The 22970-nt window shown below is 40.4% G+C and overlaps 2 protein-coding genes and 2 non-coding genes across 4 annotated transcripts; 3 read left to right on the forward strand and 1 right to left on the reverse strand.

The window, feature by feature from the left end:
• The first annotated feature begins 250 nt into the window (after window positions 1-250).
• Window positions 251-18815, forward strand: Ptr (patched domain-containing protein). Its single transcript, XM_020959375.2, has 10 exons — window positions 251-799; window positions 9462-9592; window positions 9656-9801; window positions 12996-13210; window positions 13312-13493; window positions 13551-13730; window positions 13794-13957; window positions 14989-15327; window positions 15759-16072; window positions 16136-18815. The coding sequence occupies exons 2-10, from the start codon at window positions 9462-9464 to the stop codon at window positions 17984-17986; spliced, it is 3522 nt and encodes a 1173-aa protein (XP_020815034.2). The 5' UTR covers window positions 251-799; the 3' UTR covers window positions 17987-18815.
• On the reverse strand, window positions 8577-8650 carry TRNAN-GUU (transfer RNA asparagine (anticodon GUU)). Its single transcript has one exon. It is a non-coding gene; the product is annotated as a tRNA-Asn (tRNA).
• TRNAN-GUU (transfer RNA asparagine (anticodon GUU)) lies at window positions 8836-8909 on the forward strand. The gene has a single exon. It is a non-coding gene; the product is annotated as a tRNA-Asn (tRNA).
• A 121-nt stretch (window positions 18816-18936) lies between the features above and the next one.
• On the forward strand, window positions 18937-19877 carry LOC110189364 (C-type lectin mosGCTL-1). The gene is made up of 3 exons (XM_020959411.2): window positions 18937-19084; window positions 19133-19241; window positions 19514-19877. Exons 1-3 carry the CDS (start codon window positions 18938-18940, stop codon window positions 19786-19788), a joined length of 531 nt encoding a protein of 176 aa, XP_020815070.2. The 5' UTR covers window position 18937; the 3' UTR covers window positions 19789-19877.
• The last annotated feature ends 3093 nt before the right edge of the window (window positions 19878-22970 follow it).

Here is a 22970-nt window from a genome sequence, read left to right on the forward strand (position 1 = left end):
CTGCAGCAGCGGCAACAACGCGGGCCCACCTGAAGATGGAAACAGGTATACAAAGGAAAGGAGAGCCGCGGATTTTTCCCGAAATTCATGCGAACCGCTGCAAACCGGTGCACTCACCTGGCAGAGAGTGCGAGAGGCGCACAAAGAGAGAGAGAGAGAGAGAGAGAGAGAGAGAGAGCGTAAGCGTTCGCAACAGGTGAGCTGGGCTGAGATTGAGCGCAGCGAGAGCGTTGAGCTCGACGTAAGGCCCTCATTCGATTCCGTTACGTGGTGCGCGGCGGTCGTGTGCGCACAGCTTTCTTCTATCCTCCTTTCTTTCGTCGACGGCGAGAATCCCAATCAAAGTTAATTTGGCCGCGAACAAAAGAACGCTAACGGTCACTGAATTCGAAATTGCGCAGCCTCCGCGTAGGCCGTAACGTAAGGCGCGATCCGTGCGACGTGAGGCGTCGCGAGCCGCTGGAGCAAGTTCCGAGATCGCTCAGTCCGTGATTTGGTCTCGAAGCCTTCGGTCGTCGTGCGAGTAGTTCCCCTCCTGGATACCCCGACCCGTGCCCCCGTCCGTCAGGTGAAATGATCCAAATAATGATGATGGTCGAAACCAGTGCTAAGAGTGTGCAATTTTTTAAATATTAATAAGAGAAATTCTGTGAAAGGCGAAACACGCAGAGTGCAATTTGTTGGCGCAACGAAACTTCTGACACAAAAATAACTCGGCTTAAAATTCAATTGAATTTATAAATATAACAACCTTTTGGATAAGAAAACTAAGCGAAATAGGAGAAATAATACTTCCAAGGTAAGTTCGGTTTGGGGTTCTAAAGCATCCTGGTTTCTGAGAATAAATATTATTTGATTTGTGTCGTAGTTTTTCCCACTGGGGGTTGGTGCTGATGCTTTAGGGGTTGAAATTGAATAAATGCCGGCGACAATTGCGCTTCGGAATGTTGGACAGAAAGTGCGTTGTTGGGAATGACTTACCCAAAGAAATCTGGTTAATAAAAGGAAATGAATAGGATAAGGTATATGTTTTTAGAGAAGATTAACTACGAATTTCTTGTTAAATATTCTATTCTGTATTATTTACAAATACATCTCATTTTTAAACATATATAGCTACTTTTTAGCTATTCTGGAATAATTGACAATGATTTTTCAACGGTGTTTTTTTGTCTCCTGTAATATTTAAAAATGTATTTTAAAATACATTAAAGTCATCTCAGCTTTAGCTAAAGACTTACATCGAACTTCTCTGAAAAAGTCATCAAATAATTCAAGAAGTTTAGGTGACTTCTAAGACTGATTTATGCACATAACATATAGGATGACATTCATTTTAATGATATTTTAAAAGATCATTGGAGCACGAACAATTTTGCACAAGCAGCACTTAAAATGAAGTGCTTTTATTTTTCTTCAATGCTATGAGTTACTGCTTACTGGTCGTAGGTACTTATATTTGGTTTTATTAAGGCTGATGAATTTACAACTGATTCTTGGCGGTGTAGAAATTATGTGCCACAATGGAAACATAACTAAAGTGGGCTCAGTAATTCGAAGCATGAGGCTTTGTGAAGTCTGCTCAGCAAACCAGAAGAAACATTTTCATGGACAATTTAAGTTCGAGTTTATTAAACTAATACGAACTACTGGCGTAGATCCGAGTATCCGAAATCTGAGTGAACTGGTTTGCGATTATTTGCATCAGCAATAAAACCTAATTGACGTTTTTTCCAAACTGCGAATGCAATTGCCACAACAGTCTGCCACTCCGCCGGCGGTGCCAAGTCCAACTCATATGCAAACGACGGCCGGGAAAGAAACTCAAGACTTTTGACAGCCAAATTAATGCAGTTGGAATTGAGAGCGGCTACAATTACGGCTCACAATTAAAGCCAGCACACTCACCTGAGTGGCGGAAAGTGGGCCACGAACCAGGAATTCCCCCGCCCCAAACGATATGAAGTTTGAAGAAAATGGCCAGGGAAAATATTCAATGGCAATCATTGGCCAATGATGACCACGGATTCCCATTCCCCTCATCACTGCTGGCGTTTGCATTTTCGGACTCCACACACGAAAGCAAGAGTGATTACATAAAAACTGAACTCTGGTGATCCGGTTTGCCAGATCGGACCACCTGACACTGGACCGTGGACATAACAGAGGGAGTTGCTCGGCCCAGTTAATGAAAGTTCAAGTGAAATTCGCGGCAAAAAGGAAACCGGTTGATTGGCTCATCTGGCGCATTCGATTTTCATACATTTGTTGGTCTTGGCTTGGGTCCCAGTATGCCCAAGGTTATAGCCGAATCAAAAGACGTGCATTGCTTTCGGTTACCAATGTAACAAGATAAACGATATATAGTGCCCCCCACCTGCATTTTTTAAACACATTACATGAAACGTATTAATTGCAATTTAACCTGTTTGCATTTTAGTAGGAATTTCGGTGGAATTTTATCTTTGAAATGATAAAGTTGATGCATTATATTATAATAGATTTTTCACTCAATGAAACTGTTTTCCACGTACCCAAGGGGGTAAAATCTACCGCAATCTTTCCGATCCGTTCCGATTCCGTTCCTGTTCCTAAGATTTATTTTTTTATTTTCTAGCTGCTTCAATGTATTGTAAAAACTAAATAGCAATCTTCATCCTTAGTTACAAAGCCGCAAATCGATATAACTGATATATCTACTGACTTCCCAGCAATATGTTGAACCTAAATTCTAAGAGTGATTGCAATTTAAGATTATCAGAGTGTATTGTTTGAAAAGAACCTTTAATCAAAGCCCGATTCTCTATAACTGCAACCACTAACACTTTATTGGTTTTCCAAGGAATTAACATAATTAACATAATGTCGATGTGCCTTGAAATAACCCTCCTTTTTAATAAAAAGAACAATACGGATTGTTGACCATTTTCCTTAATATTTTTTCTCTGTGTATTTGCGTGGACACTGCGTACAGTTTAACCCTATAATATCCGATCAAGTCTTACCTGAATAAGACTGGACGAACCATCTACAGATGGGATTTCATCCCCATCTTGGTGGTCATTTTCAATTGAACAGCAGGTAGCCTGGAACCGCGTTGAACTGGTTTCCCGTGCAGGGGATTTTCCTTCTCCCTGGGAAAATTGCTCAATGCACACAGGCTCTGCGGGAGACCTGATCTCGCACACATATAACATTTATTGCTCCATTAGGCGTTCACAGTTTTCAATTAGCAACTCCTCAAGCAGCTCATAATTTGCTAAATTTTAAGCCAAACTATAATTGAATGTTTGCACAAAAGATTAACAGTGAGCGAACAAATCAGAGATCGTTGCTGAATCATTGCATATTTTGGGAAACTTTCGGAAAAGTTAATTATTTTTGGAATTTTGATGCACATATATTGAGTGAGGGTGGGGACCTGGGGGAGTCCCCTCTTTCCGAAGCTCTCAGCTGGTTTCAGGCCACAGATGCCGTTACGATCGGCTAAGCATGCACGTGTATATGTATATATCTATATGTAGGTACATATATGTGTTGTACACATGATATGTGATCAGCCTTGCACTTTCTTTTTCTTTCTTTCTTCGCTTCTCTCTCGTTCCGTTTCTTCGCCGCCATTTCTCTTCTCAGAGAGTTCATATTAGACTTTTTGTCGTTTGGCATTTCTGAGTTTTACCGTCGACTGTGTGTCAATTGGTTGATTTATTAACTCTCCACCGACGGAAAAACTCTGCTATAATTAACTAATCTAATATCCGAGGAAAGTGAATCCGAGCTAGTAAAAGTGATCGAGAAAGTGTAAGTTATGGTTTTTGCTTCATTAGGTTCTAATTAAAGAGCTGATTATCATGAATACCATCGATTATTTGTATTTCAATAATGTTCTATATGAGTTTAGGGTTAATTTTTAATTATTTTAATTTGGAATTTTAATACCCACAAAAAGGAAGGCTGTGTCCACCGGAAGTGTCTCATATCTTGATACACTTACCCCTAATTTGTTTTCAATCACTTTTTAAGCTGCGTTTAATGAATGAAATCAGATTAAGGCACTCTCTGGGTCTCTGCTCCACTGACCCACAGATCTGTGACCAAACAAAGAGCCGATAAATCCGAAATAAAATCGTTTTTCTTAACAGTTCGCCAGGTAAATGGTTAATTAATGCAAAGCAAACAAACCAAAAAGTTGAATTCAAATTGAAAGCGGCCACCTCACGGTGTGTATGTGTGTGTGTTTGGTGTGTGTTTAAGCCACGAGTGTGCGTGAGAGTCTGACCCAGTTCCAGGCTGAACGCATGCGGCTTGTGTCAGTCTCGTCCCGTCCCGTCCGGTTGGGCCAATCCATTCAAGAGGCGCAGAAAAAGTAGAAAGTGAATTTTTTCGTGGCTTCTACCGAGAGGCAGAACCTGACTGTCCTACACCTTCGCCACGTTCCAAGGCCCCTCTATCGGTATTGACCATGAAGAGTATGACAGTATCCCCCAAGATTAGATTAAGTGACAGTTAATGTAAATGTCGATCAATTATACAAATTTAAATTTAATTTATAACTATTGCTTGTTTTCTTTATAAAACTCAAAAGTTTTAAGAACTATCAGGTCTTTCAAATGCCAATATTTTGTCAATGATAGCTTTGATTAGATGAGGTGATTTATATTTTAAATAAAATAGATAGCCAATATAAAATAAAAATATTGTAGCGCTAGAGACGGGAAAAAAATAAATATGATGGGTTAAGAATAAAATATAATTGGCAATACATTGGAGATAAGTGTTACCAACCAACAATTTTTTACATATATTCAATTCTTTAGATTTTTAAGATTATATTAATTTAGATTTCAGATTATTTATTGCTTACTCTAGCTCAAATTGGCTTGATGTGACTATATGCCAAAATCCCGTACAGACCATTATGCAGCAATGATTGTTTAGACAAGTTTCAACAGATTTCTTACTATGGATTTTGTCAGAGGTTATTTTGCTACAATCAAACTCTTCACAAAATGTGTTTCCGAATTCCGACTATAGAATTTCTTGGCACCTTTTGGCAAATATTTGTTCAATTGCTAATACTGAAGAACTTAAGGGATTGGCTTACATATTTTTGACTACTTCTTCAGTCATTTCCAGACCAATAAGAAAGATTCGCTTATTTCTGTAAGAAAGATCTATGATGCAGTACTAACCCAAAAGTGAAATAATTAATCAGTGCATCCAAACTTATATATCATATTTTCAATACCAATTTTCAAATGCAGTGTAGTGAAACAGCCACTTAAGTACGACAGTGATTACCTTTACAACAATCGATAGCCTCGATAGGGCCCCATCGATTGAGCTGCCCACCCTTTACTTAGCCGAAAAACAGCCATAAATAATTAACATAAGGTGCTCAATGTTAATTTGTTAGCCTCGAGGTAAACTAATTAAAATTCATTGCAAACATTTGTGAGGCAACCGATTTCAATTGTAAGAGACCTTTTCCAGTTGGCCAACTGTTGCCAAAAAATACAGATACGAAAATCAGACATATATCTAAATACTTATTGGTAAAAACTGAACTGGCTTAAGCCGGCTTTGACAACAGTAATTATACAAATCTCCGCCGATATGTCACGCCCACGTGCTAAGGTCACATATCGCTCTTGCGTTCTACTTCAATGACTTGACCCAAATTAATTAGAGGCAAAACCCACAATCAGACTGATAATGACGAGGAACCAATAATTGATGCCGAAATATATTTAAATATTAATTAATATTAATTTTGTAATTTCGCGGTATTTATGCCGTGTGCCGTCGCCGCAACGCACAAAAGTGAAAGTTGTTGACGCGGTCAGAAAGAAAAACTCGCCAAAAGTTTGCAATCGTTTTGCTCGCCTCGCAATCAATTTTTGCGCTGCTCGCTTTTCACCTCCTTCGTTTTCTTCTTCTTCTTCTTTAGCTAGTAAATATGCATTATATAAATTGTTTAAACCAGGCATCAGGCAGCGGGCTCAACAAATATCTAAACGGGGCTGGACGAAACCGGGAGTTATGTAAGCCCGGCCAAAGAAAACAAAGCCGTGATTAAGGCGGCAATATGTGTCAGGGAACTGGGGAGCTAAATACTATAGCTGATAGAGACCCCTGAGTTCTACTTTTACCTGACCCGAAAGTATCCGTGGCTCTTATTAAATGCTTTCAGAAAGCCATCCATTTTGGGAATAGACAGCAATGCAGCAACAATGAAGCGGCCAGAAGTCCAAACAATAAAACGCCAAATTACCTGACACAGAAAGTAAAAACAACAAGAAAACAAAAGACTGAAGCGACAAACTCATTTTGGTCAACAACTTTCTCGCGCCATATGTAAAAGCTTTTGCCGTGCGCTCCAATCGCGGACTAAACATTCGCAATCGCTTTGAGTATTAATACGAAATATATGCATACCGAAAATTTGGGTTGGCCAAGGGAAAGAATCCGCCATGAATCAAAGCGACTTGACCTACAAATTATGCAAAAATCTAAGCCAGCAGAAAGAAAAAACTCCATATTTTGGATGGGCAAGTTGACAGGTTTCTGGGAACGAAGCGAATCGAATCGGTTTTCTTGGCACGCATTTTGCACCGGTTCAAGGCACTGCACGCAAACCGAAACTCTGTGAGTCAGGTGCCCATCGATTTGGGATTTCAGCTTCGCCTACAGTTTCATAACGTGTGCCGCCTAAAATCGCTTTAGTCATAGCCACAATTCGGGCAAAGACATGATATTGCATTTCGAATACATGTATTTTCATACCAGTTTAAACTGACGTCAAATTTTTTGAAGAAATCTAAAGAGATAGGGGTCCCATGGGGTTATGAAAACCATAAAGACCGAGCTGATGATGATGAGTCGTCTTCGGAGGATCCAGGTGCCATCCAACTTGCGACATGAATTTATAAAGTTCATTAATGGTTTTTGAGCGGAAGCTGTTCGTTATGAGAGTTTGTCCATATTGTTAAATATATTTTTAGCTTTAACTTTTGCATAACTTCATGGACGCCATATTGATGGGGGTTTTTAATGGGAAGACGAGAAGAGAAAGAGCTGATGATCCCAAAAAAACCCTCCCTATATGCTCCCTTTGCAACCAATTAACACGTCCAGAAAACCCGCTTTTCCGAGTACATGAACCCAAATATTGACACACTGACACCTCCTCCCGAGTGGTAGGAAAACCTACACAGCTGTGGGCCTAAAGAGAGGGCACCGCGTTGTTGTTTCTTAAACCACTTTGACATAATGAACCGTTATGTCAGCGAGTGGCGGCCAGACGCCCGAAGTCGGCGTTGGAGTCAGAGTTGGCGCTGAAGCCGGAGCTATAACCTTGAGGCAGCGCCGTGACTCAATTTGGCGAGCCAAGTGCTCGGCTTAAGCTCGAGCTTAGCCATATGTTGTAATGCCAGTGTTTAGTGTATGAAAAGCAAAACAAGATTGTTACATTTTGGTAAAAGTGCAGCGTCAGTTGTCGTTGAACCCCTTACAGAAAATACTGAACCAAAATAATGAAAAAAATGGAAAGTAAACTTGGATGAATTAGCGGGTTTTGGGCCGCTCGACAAATTGAATTTTTTGGTCTACCAAAAGCCAAGTAAATTAAAACCCGAGAGTAATGAAGCAATTGAGAGATGACACCTTCACCTGCAGCTGCTGCTTTTGTTTCTCATTTGTCTAAATTGTTTTCCTTATGATTTTTTGCCATTTTGTCTGCCTGACGACTGAGCGTATGCCAATGTTAATGTTCTATTCATGTTAAGTACAATATTCCTTTGTGCCCCAGCACATTCATAATGCCTCTGAACCCAAATTGGCTCTGTGTCTGGCATGACAAATGGCCCAAACAAATTGCGCAGCTTGCACGGGACGTAAAGCAAATAAATAATTTTCATAATATTTAATGTTTAGTGTTGAAAATGACTTTGGTGAGCATGAGTGTGTGGGATGAAACGTAGAATATACAAACAAATAAAGAACCGGAATTCATTTTTAAATTTAGTGGGTTTTCAAAGCTTAATAATAATTCAAAATCGTATTTTAAATTGTAACAATCTTACAAAAATGAATTAGTGTTGAAAATGTCTTTGGTGAGCATGACTGTGGGGTATGAAACTTCGGAAATACAAAAATAGAGCCGGAATTCATTCTTAAATATTTGTAGTGGGTTTTAAATGCTAAATAATAATTCAACAAAATGTATTTTAAATTTTGACAATCTTAAAAAAATTAATTTGCGAAAATGTAAGGCTTAGTGGTAAGAATTTGTTCACTAATATGGTATAAAATACAGTAGACAAATATAAAAAAGACTTTATTTAGCTTGAAATAGGTTTTAGTCGTTACATCTAATTAAAATATTTTCCGTGTACTACCTGTTAATCTATTTTTAATAAACTCACAAAGAAACAAGGAAAAGTAATAATTAAAGTAAAAGTTATAATTAAGAAAAAAAAATTATATTGATTAAAAATAATGATTACAAAATATATATAAAATAAAAATTATAATCTATTAAAAATACTTTAATCGAAATAACAAAAAAGTTATTCCGCCCCCGGGTGGACTCGAACCACCAACCTTTCGGTTAACAGCCGAACGCGCTAACCGATTGCGCCACGGAGGCTGCTGACTTTGCTGCGACGGATGCTCTAGTTCAGCGCGCTGGGGCCAGCGCTACTGCTGCTCTTGAAAACTCTGTCAAATTAAGCAGCTAAGCAGTTCTTATTAGAATTTATTTATACTGTTATCTGAGTTGGGCCCTTTTTTGCGCGTGCTGTAAAGTTTGGTACTTTTTTCGCTGCTTGCATGGCCTCCGTGGCGCAATCGGTTAGCGCGTTCGGCTGTTAACCGAAAGGTTGGTGGTTCGAGTCCACCCGGGGGCGGCTTAATATTTTGCACCTGCTGATATGGTTTTATTGATTTTTTGTGTTCGTTTTTTATACGAAAAGAGCATATAAAATGTTATACCAACGTACTTGACTTCCATAAGCATTTTAATGAACATTATTAGGAGTTTCCTTGTTAATGTTGTTCACGAATTTAGTTTTATTTTTGTTTTTTTTTTTCTCACTTTGACGTTCAGAAGGGAGTGAGGGGGATGAACAAGGGCATTTGCCGAGATTCGTTTAGGCAAACAGCAGCAAAGTGAGGCAACCAAAAACAATGCGTGTCTAAAGTTTAAGTTGAAGGTGTAGATGAACAAAGCCAAACAGACACGGCAACGAGCACTAGGGTACACATGTCTATTTCTATGCCCGTAGACACATTTAGCGATATTAATATATATAATAACGACTTCCATCACGCCTTTTTCACCTTCACCGGACAAACCGCACATTAGACAGCTTCAATGTGATATTAGATAATGGATATAGGTTTATTTGTTAATAAGAACTTTAGAGCTTGTGCTAATCTTTTCCTCTTTTAACTTACAGATGACCTGCGGCATATCGTGTGTCGATAAGACACTAAACAAATCCTTCTACCACCTGGGAGTTTGCATAGCCAAGCACCCGGGGTATTTTATCATCATTCCGGTGCTGCTGACGATGCTCTGTATGACGGGGTGAGTAAGCCAAGTCCTCGGAGGCTTAGTAAACTCTAGCTAACTAATCCCTTATTATCACAGCTACCAGCAGCTAAAGTATCAAATCGATCCCGAGTATCTGTTCTCACCAATTGCGGGGGAAGGCAAGACTGAGCGCGCCATCGTCGAGCAGTATTTTAAAGTGAATTACACGCATCGCTTCAATGTCGGACGCATTACGAGGCCCGGTAAGTGTGCGCACCTGGTCGCGATTGTGGCAAGCATTTTGGGCAAATTAAACGTTGCCACACATCTTTTTGCACCTTGACGAGGAGGAGGCTGGAGGCTTTCCCTCGTCTCCGCCCTGCCATCCACTGACTTTCGGCTCCAGTGTGCAATAAATAATTTCAGCACACGACCGAGATGGAGACACAATATCTTAGCATTTATTGGGGTCTTGAACTCGGCACTGTTTTACAGGCTATTAACTTCGCTAAATGGTTTATTAGGCAAAGCCACCACCACCACTAGCATCGCCGAACTACAATAATAGTAACAGCAGAAACATTAATAATAATAGCAGCTACAACAATGGGTTTAGCTAACTTAAGCAAAGTACCGCATAATTGCCAAATGACATTGTGCCATCAAAACTTGAGCAGAGATGCTGAAACACGAGTAGCAAAATCCTTACCCATGAAAATAACATCAAAATTAATTACACGCTCGAAATTGTTTCTGTGAATACAAAATTCGAAATCATGTGTATCATATTTTCAGTGAGAAAGAAAAGAACGTACAGACACCAGAATATTATTACCTTTATTGCATTAAAACAAATTGGAAAACTTTAATTGAGTTACCACAGAACATAGTTTAATTTGTCTAACTTTGTTAAAATTTATTGAAAAACAAATTAAACATTGCTGAAGGCAGATGAAAACCCAAATCTTGTTAGACACACGTTGCTCAACGTTCAAATAGAGGAAAATGTTGCTAGGAAGCTTGTTGAGCAACTTGTGGTGTCAACAAAAATTTAGATGTTGCAGATGTCTAAATATTAAATAACTCCCATGTTGGTTATCCAATTTTAAAAATTAAAAAAAAAAAAAAAAAACAAAACACCGTTTTAACTATTCGATAACAGTTATAAATATCTCTGTATTTTATGGGTACTGGAAGTAATAATGCTGCATTTCTACCTCCATAAAAACTACATGGAGAAAGATCCTAAGCCAGATGTAGATTGATTCTGATTCTATATTTGAAGAATGAGGTGTGGCTATTTAAACTATGATATCCATATGATTTACTATTCTTCGACCACACCATCCATCTGTATCTTTTGTAATATTTTACGGAGAGGATTGGCTTCAACTGTTTTGTCGCAGACTTATTTGTATCGTTGGGTGTGCAGTAGTAGGGCCCTTAAAAATTGCATAATTTGGCCGGTCTTAAATGCTTGTTGCAAAAAACGAAGCAGCTCGGACATTGCTGAGTGGAATGATGGGAGAAACGTGTGGAATTGGCTGAAATAACTGCGAAACCATTACTTTTTAACTTTTGCGAGCCGTGCGAGTGTTCGCTGCGTGTTGCTCAAAGCAATTTCGCTCCGAAAGGCCGTTAGCCATTATTCTTGTGAAACAAGTGCTTAGAGCCGTTCTCCTAAACTGCACTCGATGTGCACTCGGCAGTTCTTGGATCGAGACGCATGCAGATCAGCGCATCAATCTGTGACGGACTCTCGATGGAAGCCACGCGTGCGCATTTGTACACAGCACAAATGGCATCAAATAAATATCTGTACATGTATCCATGCTTCGATTTCGCTCATCATTGAACTTTATTTTGACTGAGATTTGTACGAAAAGCCAGCGACTGTGCCGGCGGCCATGAGCGATCCATGAGCGAATGTGGATGCATACCTACATACATAACATATGTACATGCGGCACATCCATGCGATCGCTGCTGGGGGATTTTCTAGACCGCATTTAGGCGGTTACGACCAGTTAGCCACGGAGCTCAGTGCTCCGCTTCGGTTGCACTTTGGCCAAATGTGCCACAAGACGGTTAAAAGCGAACCAACTTGCTTGCAAGCTGCAACTTTCCCCGGTCTTTTGGAAATTTGTTTATGGAGCGCATCAAGAGAAATGCCAAAATTAATTAATTTAGGCGCTTTGTTGCTCCGCAGACATGTTATATAAAAGCATTGCTCGATTATTACTATTATTTTTCATCGTGAATCGCACTCTTATAGACAATAGTTTTGTTGATCCTGTTGCCGGAAAGTTAGGATTTCCTCGCTGCTTGACTTCCTGCTCCAAGACAAATAATTGTTACGATTTGAGTTGATTTTTCGAGTGCTACCACATTCAGCGGCCAAGGATTTACTGAATCGAAAGACTTCTGGTTGTTCGAACTGCAATCAATAAAACCAGCTTTTGTTTAACAAAATTCATTGACAATTGCTTGCAAAACGTGAATGGTTTGTTGATGACAGAAAATATCATAAAAAACATGTCAAGTTCATTCACAACTTAAAGCGAAGCATCATCGAAACTTTTAATACCCTGGTAATAAATGGTCAAATAGTTTGGGTATTCATTTTATATAAGTTGTATGATTATGTGATTAAAACGGGGTACTTAGGCACCATTTGCAAAATAGGAATGTCTAGGATGATGTAAGGAAAACGAAATTTCCTTGAACTTATTTCTAGGATTCTTAGATCCAACTCGCTCAACAATCAATCAATTATCTTATTGTATGGGGTTTTATCTCGTTGGAAAAACTCACCGAACTAAGCATGAACCGAACTTGATTCTTTTTAAGGAAAACTGAACATGAAAGCAAACGGATCAATATCATTTATTATATAATACTAGCAACTGATGAAACGAACCACGGATTACTTCCAAACCTTTTTCCTTCTGGTTTCACAAAAATCATAGGCTTACTCATATTTATACCATTTATTATTAAGTTAACGAGATGGAAAACGTAATAGTACAAGATCTCTATAATTTTAAATGCAGTAGTACGTACAGCTATAGTTATATTTATTGTAAGTGTCGACATATACAAATATCTGGCTTGAAAAGCCGCACCAAACCTGTGACGCAAGTATATGAAGCTGCATTGGTTATGGCGCATTAAATTCGAATAACGTTTGGGACAATCGTCTAATATTAAGTGGAAGTCCGATAAACGAGTAAACAGAAACACAAGTGGAATAATCGGGCGAAGCCTCAATCAAATGGAATTCAATTAAAATTATTGTCACGACTCGGCGTGTGGGTAACGGCGGCCGGAGCAAAATACGGCAGCCTTCGAACCTAAGTCCACAAAGTCACTAATTGTTTGCCAACGGTGTGCTTTGCTCTTTGCGCTAAACCATGGTCACCGGTGCTAATCCGACACCTGTCCACCCGTTTTCCAGGTCGCTTCGGTCGAGTCATTGTGATAACGAAAGATGGAGACGACAACATGATTAGGCGCGAGGTGTTCCAGGAGCTGCGCCAGCTGGACGACATCATTCAGAATGCCAGCACCACCTACGACGGGGACACGTACACCTACAAGGACAACTGCGCCCGATGGGAGAGCGAGTGCTTCGAGAACGACATCCTCAATCTGGACGCACTGATGGATGATGTGAGTGAAGGACAAGCCACTGTTTTCCTAACTTACCCGATTACTGCAATCTTAATAAAAGATCTATATAGTTAACATAATATTTATCTCCTTAATTTCAGATTGAAGCGGGTCAGCTTAACCTGACTTTCCCCTTCATGTTCAATCCAGTTACCTGGGATGCTCATCTATTCCCCGTGTTCTTTGGCGGAACCAAACTCACCGAGGACAACATTGTGATCAGTGTCCCGGCCATACAGCTGGTGTATTTTGTGACAGCCGACACTAAGCGTCAGGATGCCAAGTAGGATCGACAATGCACCTTAATTGTGGCAAATTTAACGTTCTTATTTGTTGCCAGGGGTGCGGAATGGGAGGAAACATTTCTGAAGGTCGTTGGACAAGCAGAGGATTCGGGACGGTTTAAACACATATCGGTCTCATACTTTGCCTCTCGTACTTTGGATCACGAATTGGAGAAAAACACCAAGACTGTAGTGCCCTATTTTAGCTCCACATTTCTGCTAATGGGTTTGTTTAGGTAAGTACAATTGTATTAACTCTAAATGTTAAATAATGTTAAAATGTCCTTCTTAAAACTCAGTGTCATTACCTGCATGATGGGAGATGCTGTGCGCTCCAAGCCCTTCCTGGGTCTAATGGGTAACGTCTCAGCTATTATGGCCACCTTAGCTGCTTTTGGCCTGGCTATGTACTGCGGCATTGAGTTTATCGGCATCAATTTGGCAGCTCCGTTTCTTATGATCGGTGAGTAAGAGTTATTATTTAAACATATAGTAATAGTAGTAGTAATAGTATAGTTATATGTTTTATTTGCAATCATATAAATATTATCAAGAGCTTAATATTTTTTTAGGTTTACGTTCATTCTCTCTCAACGTCTTAAAATTAATTATGTGCCCTTTTTGTCAAGGCACGGTTTTCTATCTATAAGTAAAAACGTCCAATTTAACTGGTCGAAAGTACAATGAACTGCATAGAAACCAATTTTTAAATGATAAAGAGTCTTTAGTGGTTTTTCGGTTATGATACTGATCCTTATTATTGACCCTGTAGTCTATAGACATAACCCATAGGGTTTTACTTACAAAAGTGCGATCAAGATGACTTTACGACACTTTCATTGCATATGGTTATGCATTAACTGAAAAAAACATTAGATATGGAATGGATACATATAGAGAATTCATGTATTGTCTTTTTTATCATTTACATTTTAATCCTGTATATGTTGAGTGGAATTTTAAAAGAAATCCAATCCAAACATAACATTTATCGCAAACTAAACTTACCTATTTGTGAACCAGTATCATACCCGCATTAACACAGAGTACGTTGATCAGTAGGAAGGTAATAGTTTTCTCCTTGTGTAAGGTGTGAAGTCCCTATATATTGCAGTGTTTTATCATGGGGAAATATTAAGCAGATATAGAAGTATGTACTTGTACATCTGTACATATATCTCCAAATAAATGTAATTTCGTTTAATAGATAACAATAAAAAAATAAAATATTAGATAGTCACTTTCAATAAACTTAACTTCATATAGTATATTTTGTCCAGATAGATAAATATAATAAGAATAATAAGGTGAAGAAATGCTTTATTTATAAGATTTGTGTATAAATTCCATATTTTCCTTTCCATATCCTAAACGTCAGAAAAAGTTCTAATAGATCTGAACGATTCCGGCAAAAATAAATATAATTTAATTTACAAAAACAAATTTTTAATTCATTTTTTAAATATAGTTACTAATTCCTTATCCTTTTCGTAGGCATTGGCATTGATGACACGTTCGTTATGTTGGCCGGTTGGCGGAGGACAAAGTCCAAAATGCCTGTGCCAGAGCGAATGGGCCATATGATGTCAGAGGCAGCCGTCTCCATCACCATCACCTCGATCACCGACTTCATCTCGTTCCTGATCGGCATCATCAGTCCCTTCCGATCGGTGAGGATCTTCTGCACGTACTCGGTGTTTGCCGTCTGCTTCACGTTCCTGTGGCACATCACCTTCTTTGCCGCCTGCATGGCCATCTCCGGGTACAGGGAGCGCAAGAATTTGCATTCCATTTTCGGTTGCCGGGTCCAGCCGATGTCGGTGGCCATCAAAGGTGAGTGAACTGAATGAGTCGACTCTGAACGTGATTGTAAGCTATTGTTGTTCTGTGACTCGTGGCGTTGTGTGCACAATTTCAACAGAGTTTCAAAAACATGTTTGTTTTTTGAGAAGATCTAAGAATGAGTCAGTATCCAGCAGATATTGTTGAAATGCTCTTGGCGCTTTAAACCTATTTGCGAGTGTTTTTGCTGCAAGGTCTACTTAGTGTAGTTGAATTGTGGACAGCACCACAACCGGATCAAAACAGGCGCAGTTTAGATAGATGGCTTAACACCAGCAGCTGCAACATGAACTTGATCATGAGGCAAAAGCAACTAGACTAGTCACTGTCTTAGCACAACAAGAGTCGCTGCAATTGAGGTCAATGGGAACTTGTCTCACCACACTTCTTTCTATCGGTTTTGTTTTGGTTTGGCTCCACAGAGAAGCGCAACTTCCTCTACAAGGCAGTGATGGCGGGTGGCATCGACCCCAAGGATCCCGACAATCCCGTGGACAACAAGGACCACATGCTCATGGCCTTCTTCAAGGACAACCTGGCCGCGGTGATCAATAACAAATGGTGCAAGATCATTATAATCCTGGCCTTTGCCAGTTACCTGGCTGGTGCTTGCTATGGCATAACCCAGATCAAGGAGGGCCTCGAGCGACGCAAGCTATCCAGGGAGGACTCCTACTCAGTGGAGTTCTTCGATCGCGAGGATGACTATTACCGCGAGTTTCCCTACAGAATGCAGGTAAGTTTATAAATGAATCTTAAAATCAATCAGGTTCATGTTTCATTATTGTTCCTTTTTCAGGTTATTATTGCTGGACCTTTGAACTACTCGGATCCCGTGGTACAAGAGCAGGTGGAGAACTTGACCAGCACCTTGGAGCACACCTCGTATGTGACTTCCAGACGGTACACAGAGTCGTGGCTGCGCTCGTTCCTATCCTTTCTGGAGCGCAACAATGAGCTGCTTAACGTGACCGTAGACGACGAGCAGACCTTCATAGATGCAGTTAAGGAGCACTGGCTGTTCCCCGGCAATCCCTTCTCGTTGGACGTACGCTTTAACGATGACGAGACCCAAATCATAGCCTCAAGGTTCCTCATCCAGGCGGTCAACATCACGGATACTAACCACGAGAAGGAAATGGTGCGGGATCTGCGGAAAATCTGCAAGGACTCGCCCCTGAACGCCTCCATCTTCCATCCCTACTTTGTGTTCTTCGACCAGTTCGAACTGGTGCGTCCTGTATCGCTGCAGGCTATGGTAATCGGAGCTGTGATTATGATGATCATCTCCTTCATCTTTATACCCAACATCCTGTGCTCCCTGTGGGTAGCCTTCTCCGTCATCTCCATCGAGCTCGGAGTGGCCGGCTACATGGCCTTGTGGGACGTTAACCTGGACTCCATATCGATGATAAACCTGATCATGTGCATTGGCTTCTCCGTGGATTTCACCGCTCACATCTGCTACACATACATGTCCTCGAAGAAGCGCAATCCCAAGGCTCGTGTTCGTGAGGCCCTCCATTCCCTGGGCCTGCCGATTGTCCAGGGCTCGAGTTCCACAATTCTGGGCATCGTTGCCCTGCTGCTGGCCCAGAGCTACATCTTCCTGGTCTTCTTCAAGATGGTCTTTCTGGTGATCTTCTTTGGCGCCATGCACGGACTCTTCCTGCTGCCTGTGTTGCTCTCGCTCTTCGGACCCGGCTCCTGCCTCACCTGGACGGGCAGGGATGACGGCAGCGAAGTCGAGATGGATGACAGCCTAGACGAGCGGCAGCTAGAGAAGCCATTCTCGCAATCCTACTACATGCAGTACCCGACCATGGGCATCAATGGACCCTACAGCTCCAAGGGCTTCCTGGGCGCCCCCTACAAGGCATACGGCGTGGACGAGAAGGACCTGGGCCTAGGCACCTCCGGCGAGGATTCCTCGGAGAGCAGTTCGAGTCGGTCGCAGCGCCGTCATCAACAGGCGGCCGCCGCCGAGGAGGAGGCTGTCATTCGGGAGTCACCTCGTCGTCGTTACGAGGAAGGCTGGCGACGTTCCTCTTACCAGAATATTTATGGAGCTCAAGGGGCGAACCAGTTCCAGGCCCAGCCTGATCTCTATGGCCAGCAGGTGTCGGCGGCCGAGTGGCGCCAGCGTCTGGATGCCCACGAACAGCAGCAGCGCCACCGTCAGGGACAGCGTCGCAGTCCTTACGAGAACTACCACCTGGACATGGAAATGGATATGCAACGGGCGCGACGTAACTCCCATGGCGATGTCATCGACCTCCACGGAACGCCAAATTCTTCCGCAGATGAACGCCTGCGACGACCAAGGGAACAGCTCAGTGCTGGCAGCGGCGACGACAGCAGCTACGGTCAGCAGCATGGGACGCCTCCGCCAGCCTCCGGCTCCGTTCCGCCGGCAAAGCGATACCACCGCCGACGATCCTCGGAGGACTCGACCACGCGCCATCAGCGCTGGCCAGCGAACATCGAGGAGCGGAGAGCGCGCCGCACCCACTCGCCCGCCCAGCACCGCCCAGAGACTGCCACGCCCAACTTCGCCTACCGCTCCTCCTCGCACCACAATCTGTACCAGCCGAACGGGAAGGGGTCGAAGCAGCCGCCCACCTATCAGTACGGCGACTACTACCACTGAGGAAGGTTTGGAGAGCTCTGCTCGGGGCTATGTGACAGGAATTAAGCTACAAACTAGAGAGATGGGTGGGTCACGTCTTCCGAAATTGATTCACTAGAAAGGGCGTAGAATTTGCACCTTAGAATTACAGATTTTTATAATTTATAGGTAGGAATTTGGTCAGTTTATGAATCCCCTGCTGTACTCTAAAGCTTGTAAGTAATGTTATATAATAGTGTTTCCTCCCAGTCAGTCCCATAGAATTGACCCGCCCAAGCGTAGATAGATATAGAATGTGGGTGAAAGCGAGGGAGCAGAGCAAACTGTCTTGTCAAACGATGATCTATTTAAGTCAAAGAACCTCCTCCATTCCCGATGGATCTGCCTTCACTCCTCATCGTGTACTTGCCCCCGTCTATAGACAAAGGACTACCACGTTCAGACTATATACATTTACAAAACCTGCGATTGGGCCACCCAAGCTCCCAGCTGTGAGCTCAAAATCAAAATCAGTTTAGTTCGATAAGTCCGGTTCGATTTATTTATCCCAAAACATTTCATCGAGAAGAGCTTGAGTCAGAAAACTTATGGTACCATCTACATCTAGTTAAATGTAGGCTACTTGAGTGAGACTTAGGGTTCCCCATTCCACTGTTTATTTAAATTAATTTAGATTTAGTGCGCGAGTCAATGATGTTCTGCTGAGTATATATTTAATGACTATTAACTGTTAGGGATGGCCAAATCACGACCCGCTACCACTACCTAGTTCTGTAAGAAATTTGGGACATGTTTGTAAAGCGTTTACAATTTTTGCTATTGAATAAAAACTTTTATATTTTCCTAGAAATAATGAGCGCATTTTTTGTGATAACTTGAGCAGTCTTAATTGCTTTTTGAGCTACTTTTAATGGGATTTACAATCGTAATGCCCCTATAAATGGTTTCGTACTTGAAGGAGCCCTGTTCAGTATGTTTTCCATATTGGTCATTATTTGCTGTCTGCCCTTGAGGGTATTTGCATCCAATAGCTCCACTGAGTTGGAGTTCAATTTCAGTTCAAAATGTCATCCCTTAATGGACTGTGGACCATATTTTTCACTGGCTGGATTCGCCAAAGTAAGTTGTACTACGTTTAATACCTGGTTCTTATTGTAGTTTTCGTAGGTTAATTGGCTTGAAGCTAATCAAATTTGCAACCGAGTGGGTTCCGTCCTGGCCACAGTTAGAAACAAGGAACACCATCAGCTTATGCTGGACTATGTCACCAGAAATGGTGAGATCAAAGACTCTCTAATAACAAGATGCATAACAAACATACAACTGATCTCGAATGTACGTAAGCGTACAAGAGAGCGACTGATTGGCCTTAGAGCGCTCTATATATCCTTGTCTGACTTTTAAGCAAAATTAAAAGAGATCCTAGATCAGCTCTAGACTCAGCACGACAAAGTCAAAAGCTAACAAATCGTATGGCGTTACTCATCTTGTTGTTATATTGGACTTTGGAGAGATTATTCCAAATCCATAAATCTCTTCTTCCTCCAGAACATTATTTCGGAAATATGTCTTTCTGGCTGGGCGCTACAAATCTGGTGAAAAGATCTTACTCCTGGACTTGGCTGAGCACCGGAATTCCTGTGACCTTCGCACAGTGGGCTCGCAGGGAACCGAGATCGGATCGTAAAGGCAAGGATGCTTGCCTGATCCTAGGCAGTGATCATATGTGGCACAGTGCTAACTGCTCTGAGAAAAACTTTTTTATATGCGAGAACATTTGTTTGCTAGATTACACAGGGTTAGACAAAAAAGTATATCTTTAAGCTTAATAGAGATATCGATTTCTTGAGTAAAAAATTGGTAAGATAAAACCATTGTAAATGTGAGAACAATTAAATGTTTTAAACCATAATGAGTAAATAATTTTATTATTATTATCTTTTTTTATCGTTTCCTTTAATGTTGTTAAATACGCAAAAATCTACAAAATATCTGAACACTGAAGCACATCTGCATAAGAAAAATTATTATGAAACAATTTGAATAAGTTCTTCAATAATTAACAAACTTAATATTTATACCCTTGCAGGGAATAATAATTTTAGTCAGATGTTTGCAACGCAGTGACGGAGGCACCTCCGACCATAAAAAGTATATATATTCTTGATCAGGATCAACAGCCGAATCGATCTAGCCATGTCCGTCTGTCCGTCTTATTCTGTCTCTACGCAAAATATTTTCAGTTTTCAATAGAATTTAATAAATTTGAGATATAGGCATCTTATATTATTCTACAATTTTGCATAAATTTTTTTGAAAATCTGACTACTATATCATATATGTAGCTCCCATAGGAACGAACGAGAAATTAATACAATTAAAAAATATAATTTTTCTGTTTTCAACAGATTTTCATCAAATTTGAGAGGTATAGGTCGTCCTCTCCTCCGTTTTCCGACGATTACCGCATCAAATACCTTACGAGCCGGAGCGTCTTCTTCCATGCGGGCGATGTGACCCAGCCAGCGGAGTCTTTGAATTTTGACTCGGCTTACTATATCAACATCCCCGTACAGCTCATACAGCTCGTGGTTCCATCTGATGCGATAAGCATCGCCAACGCAGATTGGACCAAAGATTTTGCGGAGAATCTTTCTCTCGAACACTCCAAGAGCAGCTGCATCGGATTGCACCACTGTCCAGCACTCCGCACCATATAAGAGTACTGGAAGAATGAGCGTCCTGTAGAGTGTTATTTTTGTCGGTCGAGAGAGAGCTCTACTGTTAAAGTGCCTACTGAGCCCAAAGTAGCACCTGTTGGCAAGTGTGATTCTCCGCTTAATCTCCAGGCTGACATCATTTGTGCCACTTATTGCAGATCCAAGGTAAATGAATTCCTTCACGAACTCAAAGCTATGGCTTCCTGCAGATAGCTGGGAATCAAGACGCCGCGATTCCCTGCTAGAGCACACCATAAACTTTGTCTTATCCATGTTAACTGCCAGTCCTACTTTAGCTGACTCTTTTTCAATAGCCCCGAAGGCTGCTGTAACATCACGCTTGGTTCGGCCAATGATATCAATATCATCAGCGTAGCCAAGGAGTTGGACACATCTGTTTGTTAGAATAGTGCCCGTCCGATGCACTCCAGCCTTCCTTATAATACTCTCCATTAGAATGTTGAAGAGCATACAAGACAGCGAGTCGCCTTGTCTGAGACCACACTTGGTATAAAAGGTTTCGGATTGGTCATTTCCTACCCTGACAGAGCTGATGGTGTTGCTCAATGTCATCATGCAAAGCCGTATTAGCTTTGCTGGTATACCAAGCTCAGACATGGCGGCATACAGGCGATCTCGCCGGGGACTATCGAATGCAGCCTTGTAATCGACGAAGAGGTGATATGTGTCGATCTGATTTTCGTAGGACTTCTCCAGGAATTGTTATGATTGCGGGGGTCTCCTCAATCTCTGCATCAATCAATCAATCTAAGCATTCTGCATAAGAAATAATATTATAAGGCAATTTGAATAAGTTCTTCAATAATTAAAAAACTTAATATTTATACCCTTGCAGGGAATAATAATTTTAGTCAGATGTTTGCAACGCAGTGACGGAGGCACCTCCGACCATAAAAAGTATATATATTCTTGATCAGGATCAACAGCCGAATCGATCTAGCCATGTCCGTCTGTCCGTCTTTCTGTCTCTACGCACAATATTTTCAGTTTTTTATAAAATTTAAAAATTTTAGGTAAAGGCATCTTATATTATTCTACAATTTTGTGTAATTTTTTTTGGAAATCGGACTACTATATCATATATGTAGCTCCCATAGGAACGATCGAGAAATTAATTCAATTAAAAATTATAAATTAATGAATTCAACAAATTTTTATTAATTTAGAGATGTATAGATGTTAGATGTAGAGGAAAAATGCAAACCTATGAATATAAAACTGTAAATATAATATGTATAGGTGAATGAAATAAAAGCAGGTATTACTTCAATGTATTTAATATATATAATTTATTTTGTTTCCAAGTCATCGAAGTTCTATCTATTTCCTTTCTTATCTCAATATAATATATATCTCAAATAATATAATAATTATAATAATAAAATATTTTTCTTAAATTATACTTAGTCGTTTCTTTGGGAGGAAACTTTCTAGTTAAAGAAAATTCAATTTTATTATTAACTAAAAATTGTAAGATATCCAAGCTTTCAATACTACATATGTAGACTTAACAAATATTCTATTCTTTATTTTGTAATATATTAATAAGAATATTCATCATCTGCATCAACACCGGAGTCGATCTAGACCGTCTGTCAATCCGTTACTTTCCAAACTTATCTCGTTCAAAGATTTACCAATATGTTAATTTTTATTGTAAGTGAAGCCGCCTTGGAAACCATTGGAAACTCGTAGGAAAATATTTAGGTTTTAGGCATATTGACAGATATTAAAATATTTTACTATATCCAAATTGCGGCTTATTTTATATATATTATACGAACTGAGAGTTATATACTATACTAAATGTGAATAGAAACGTTCGGTAAATTGATGATTTAAAAACCAATATAATATTTTTTTATGGTTATTATTAATTATTTATGGTTCTATACAAATGCAAAACTCTGTCTTTTTCTTTTTAACTTAAAAATAAAGCTTTACAAGAAAGCTTTTTCTTAGCAAACAGAAGCTGGCTGCTAGGAGCATACCCAGCAGTTGAAGCTTCAACGTGTGAAACTTTGTACAGTTAATTTAGTGAATATTGTTTAAACAGTATATATACATATATATATATTTATATATATATATTGTACTTTTTCAGAAATATAGTCGAGTTTAAGAAGCCGCCTTACAAAAATTGTATTCCTAAACAAGAACTTTAAGAATGAGACGAGAGCAAATGCAACAAACAAACCCCCTTCGATCATTGTCTTAAGCACAATATGCCTAAGAAGGTGTTGTGCATTCAACAACATGAATAA

This window comes from Drosophila serrata, unplaced genomic scaffold (genome assembly GCF_035046125.1).
Source record: "Drosophila serrata isolate PLE 108 unplaced genomic scaffold, ASM3504612v1 contig_267, whole genome shotgun sequence".
Lineage (NCBI taxonomy): Eukaryota > Metazoa > Arthropoda > Insecta > Diptera > Drosophilidae > Drosophila > Drosophila serrata.

What these genes read in the sequence shown, in the direction of transcription:
- Ptr (XM_020959375.2), top strand. Translation starts at nt 9,462, where the DNA reads ATGACCTGCGGCATATCGTGTGTCGATAAGACACTAAACAAATCCTTC. An exon ending in ACGATGCTCTGTATGACGGG is followed by an intron (nt 9,593 to 9,655) that starts GTGAGTAAGCCA and finishes TTATTATCACAG; the next exon opens with CTACCAGCAGCTAAAGTATC. An exon ending in ACTAAGCGTCAGGATGCCAA is followed by an intron (nt 13,494 to 13,550) that starts GTAGGATCGACA and finishes ATTTGTTGCCAG; the next exon opens with GGGTGCGGAATGGGAGGAAA.
- LOC110189364 (XM_020959411.2), top strand. Translation starts at nt 18,938, where the DNA reads ATGTTTTCCATATTGGTCATTATTTGCTGTCTGCCCTTGAGGGTATTT. An exon ending in CACTGGCTGGATTCGCCAAA is followed by an intron (nt 19,085 to 19,132) that starts GTAAGTTGTACT and finishes TAGTTTTCGTAG; the next exon opens with GTTAATTGGCTTGAAGCTAA. An exon ending in GGACTATGTCACCAGAAATG is followed by an intron (nt 19,242 to 19,513) that starts GTGAGATCAAAG and finishes TTCTTCCTCCAG; the next exon opens with AACATTATTTCGGAAATATG.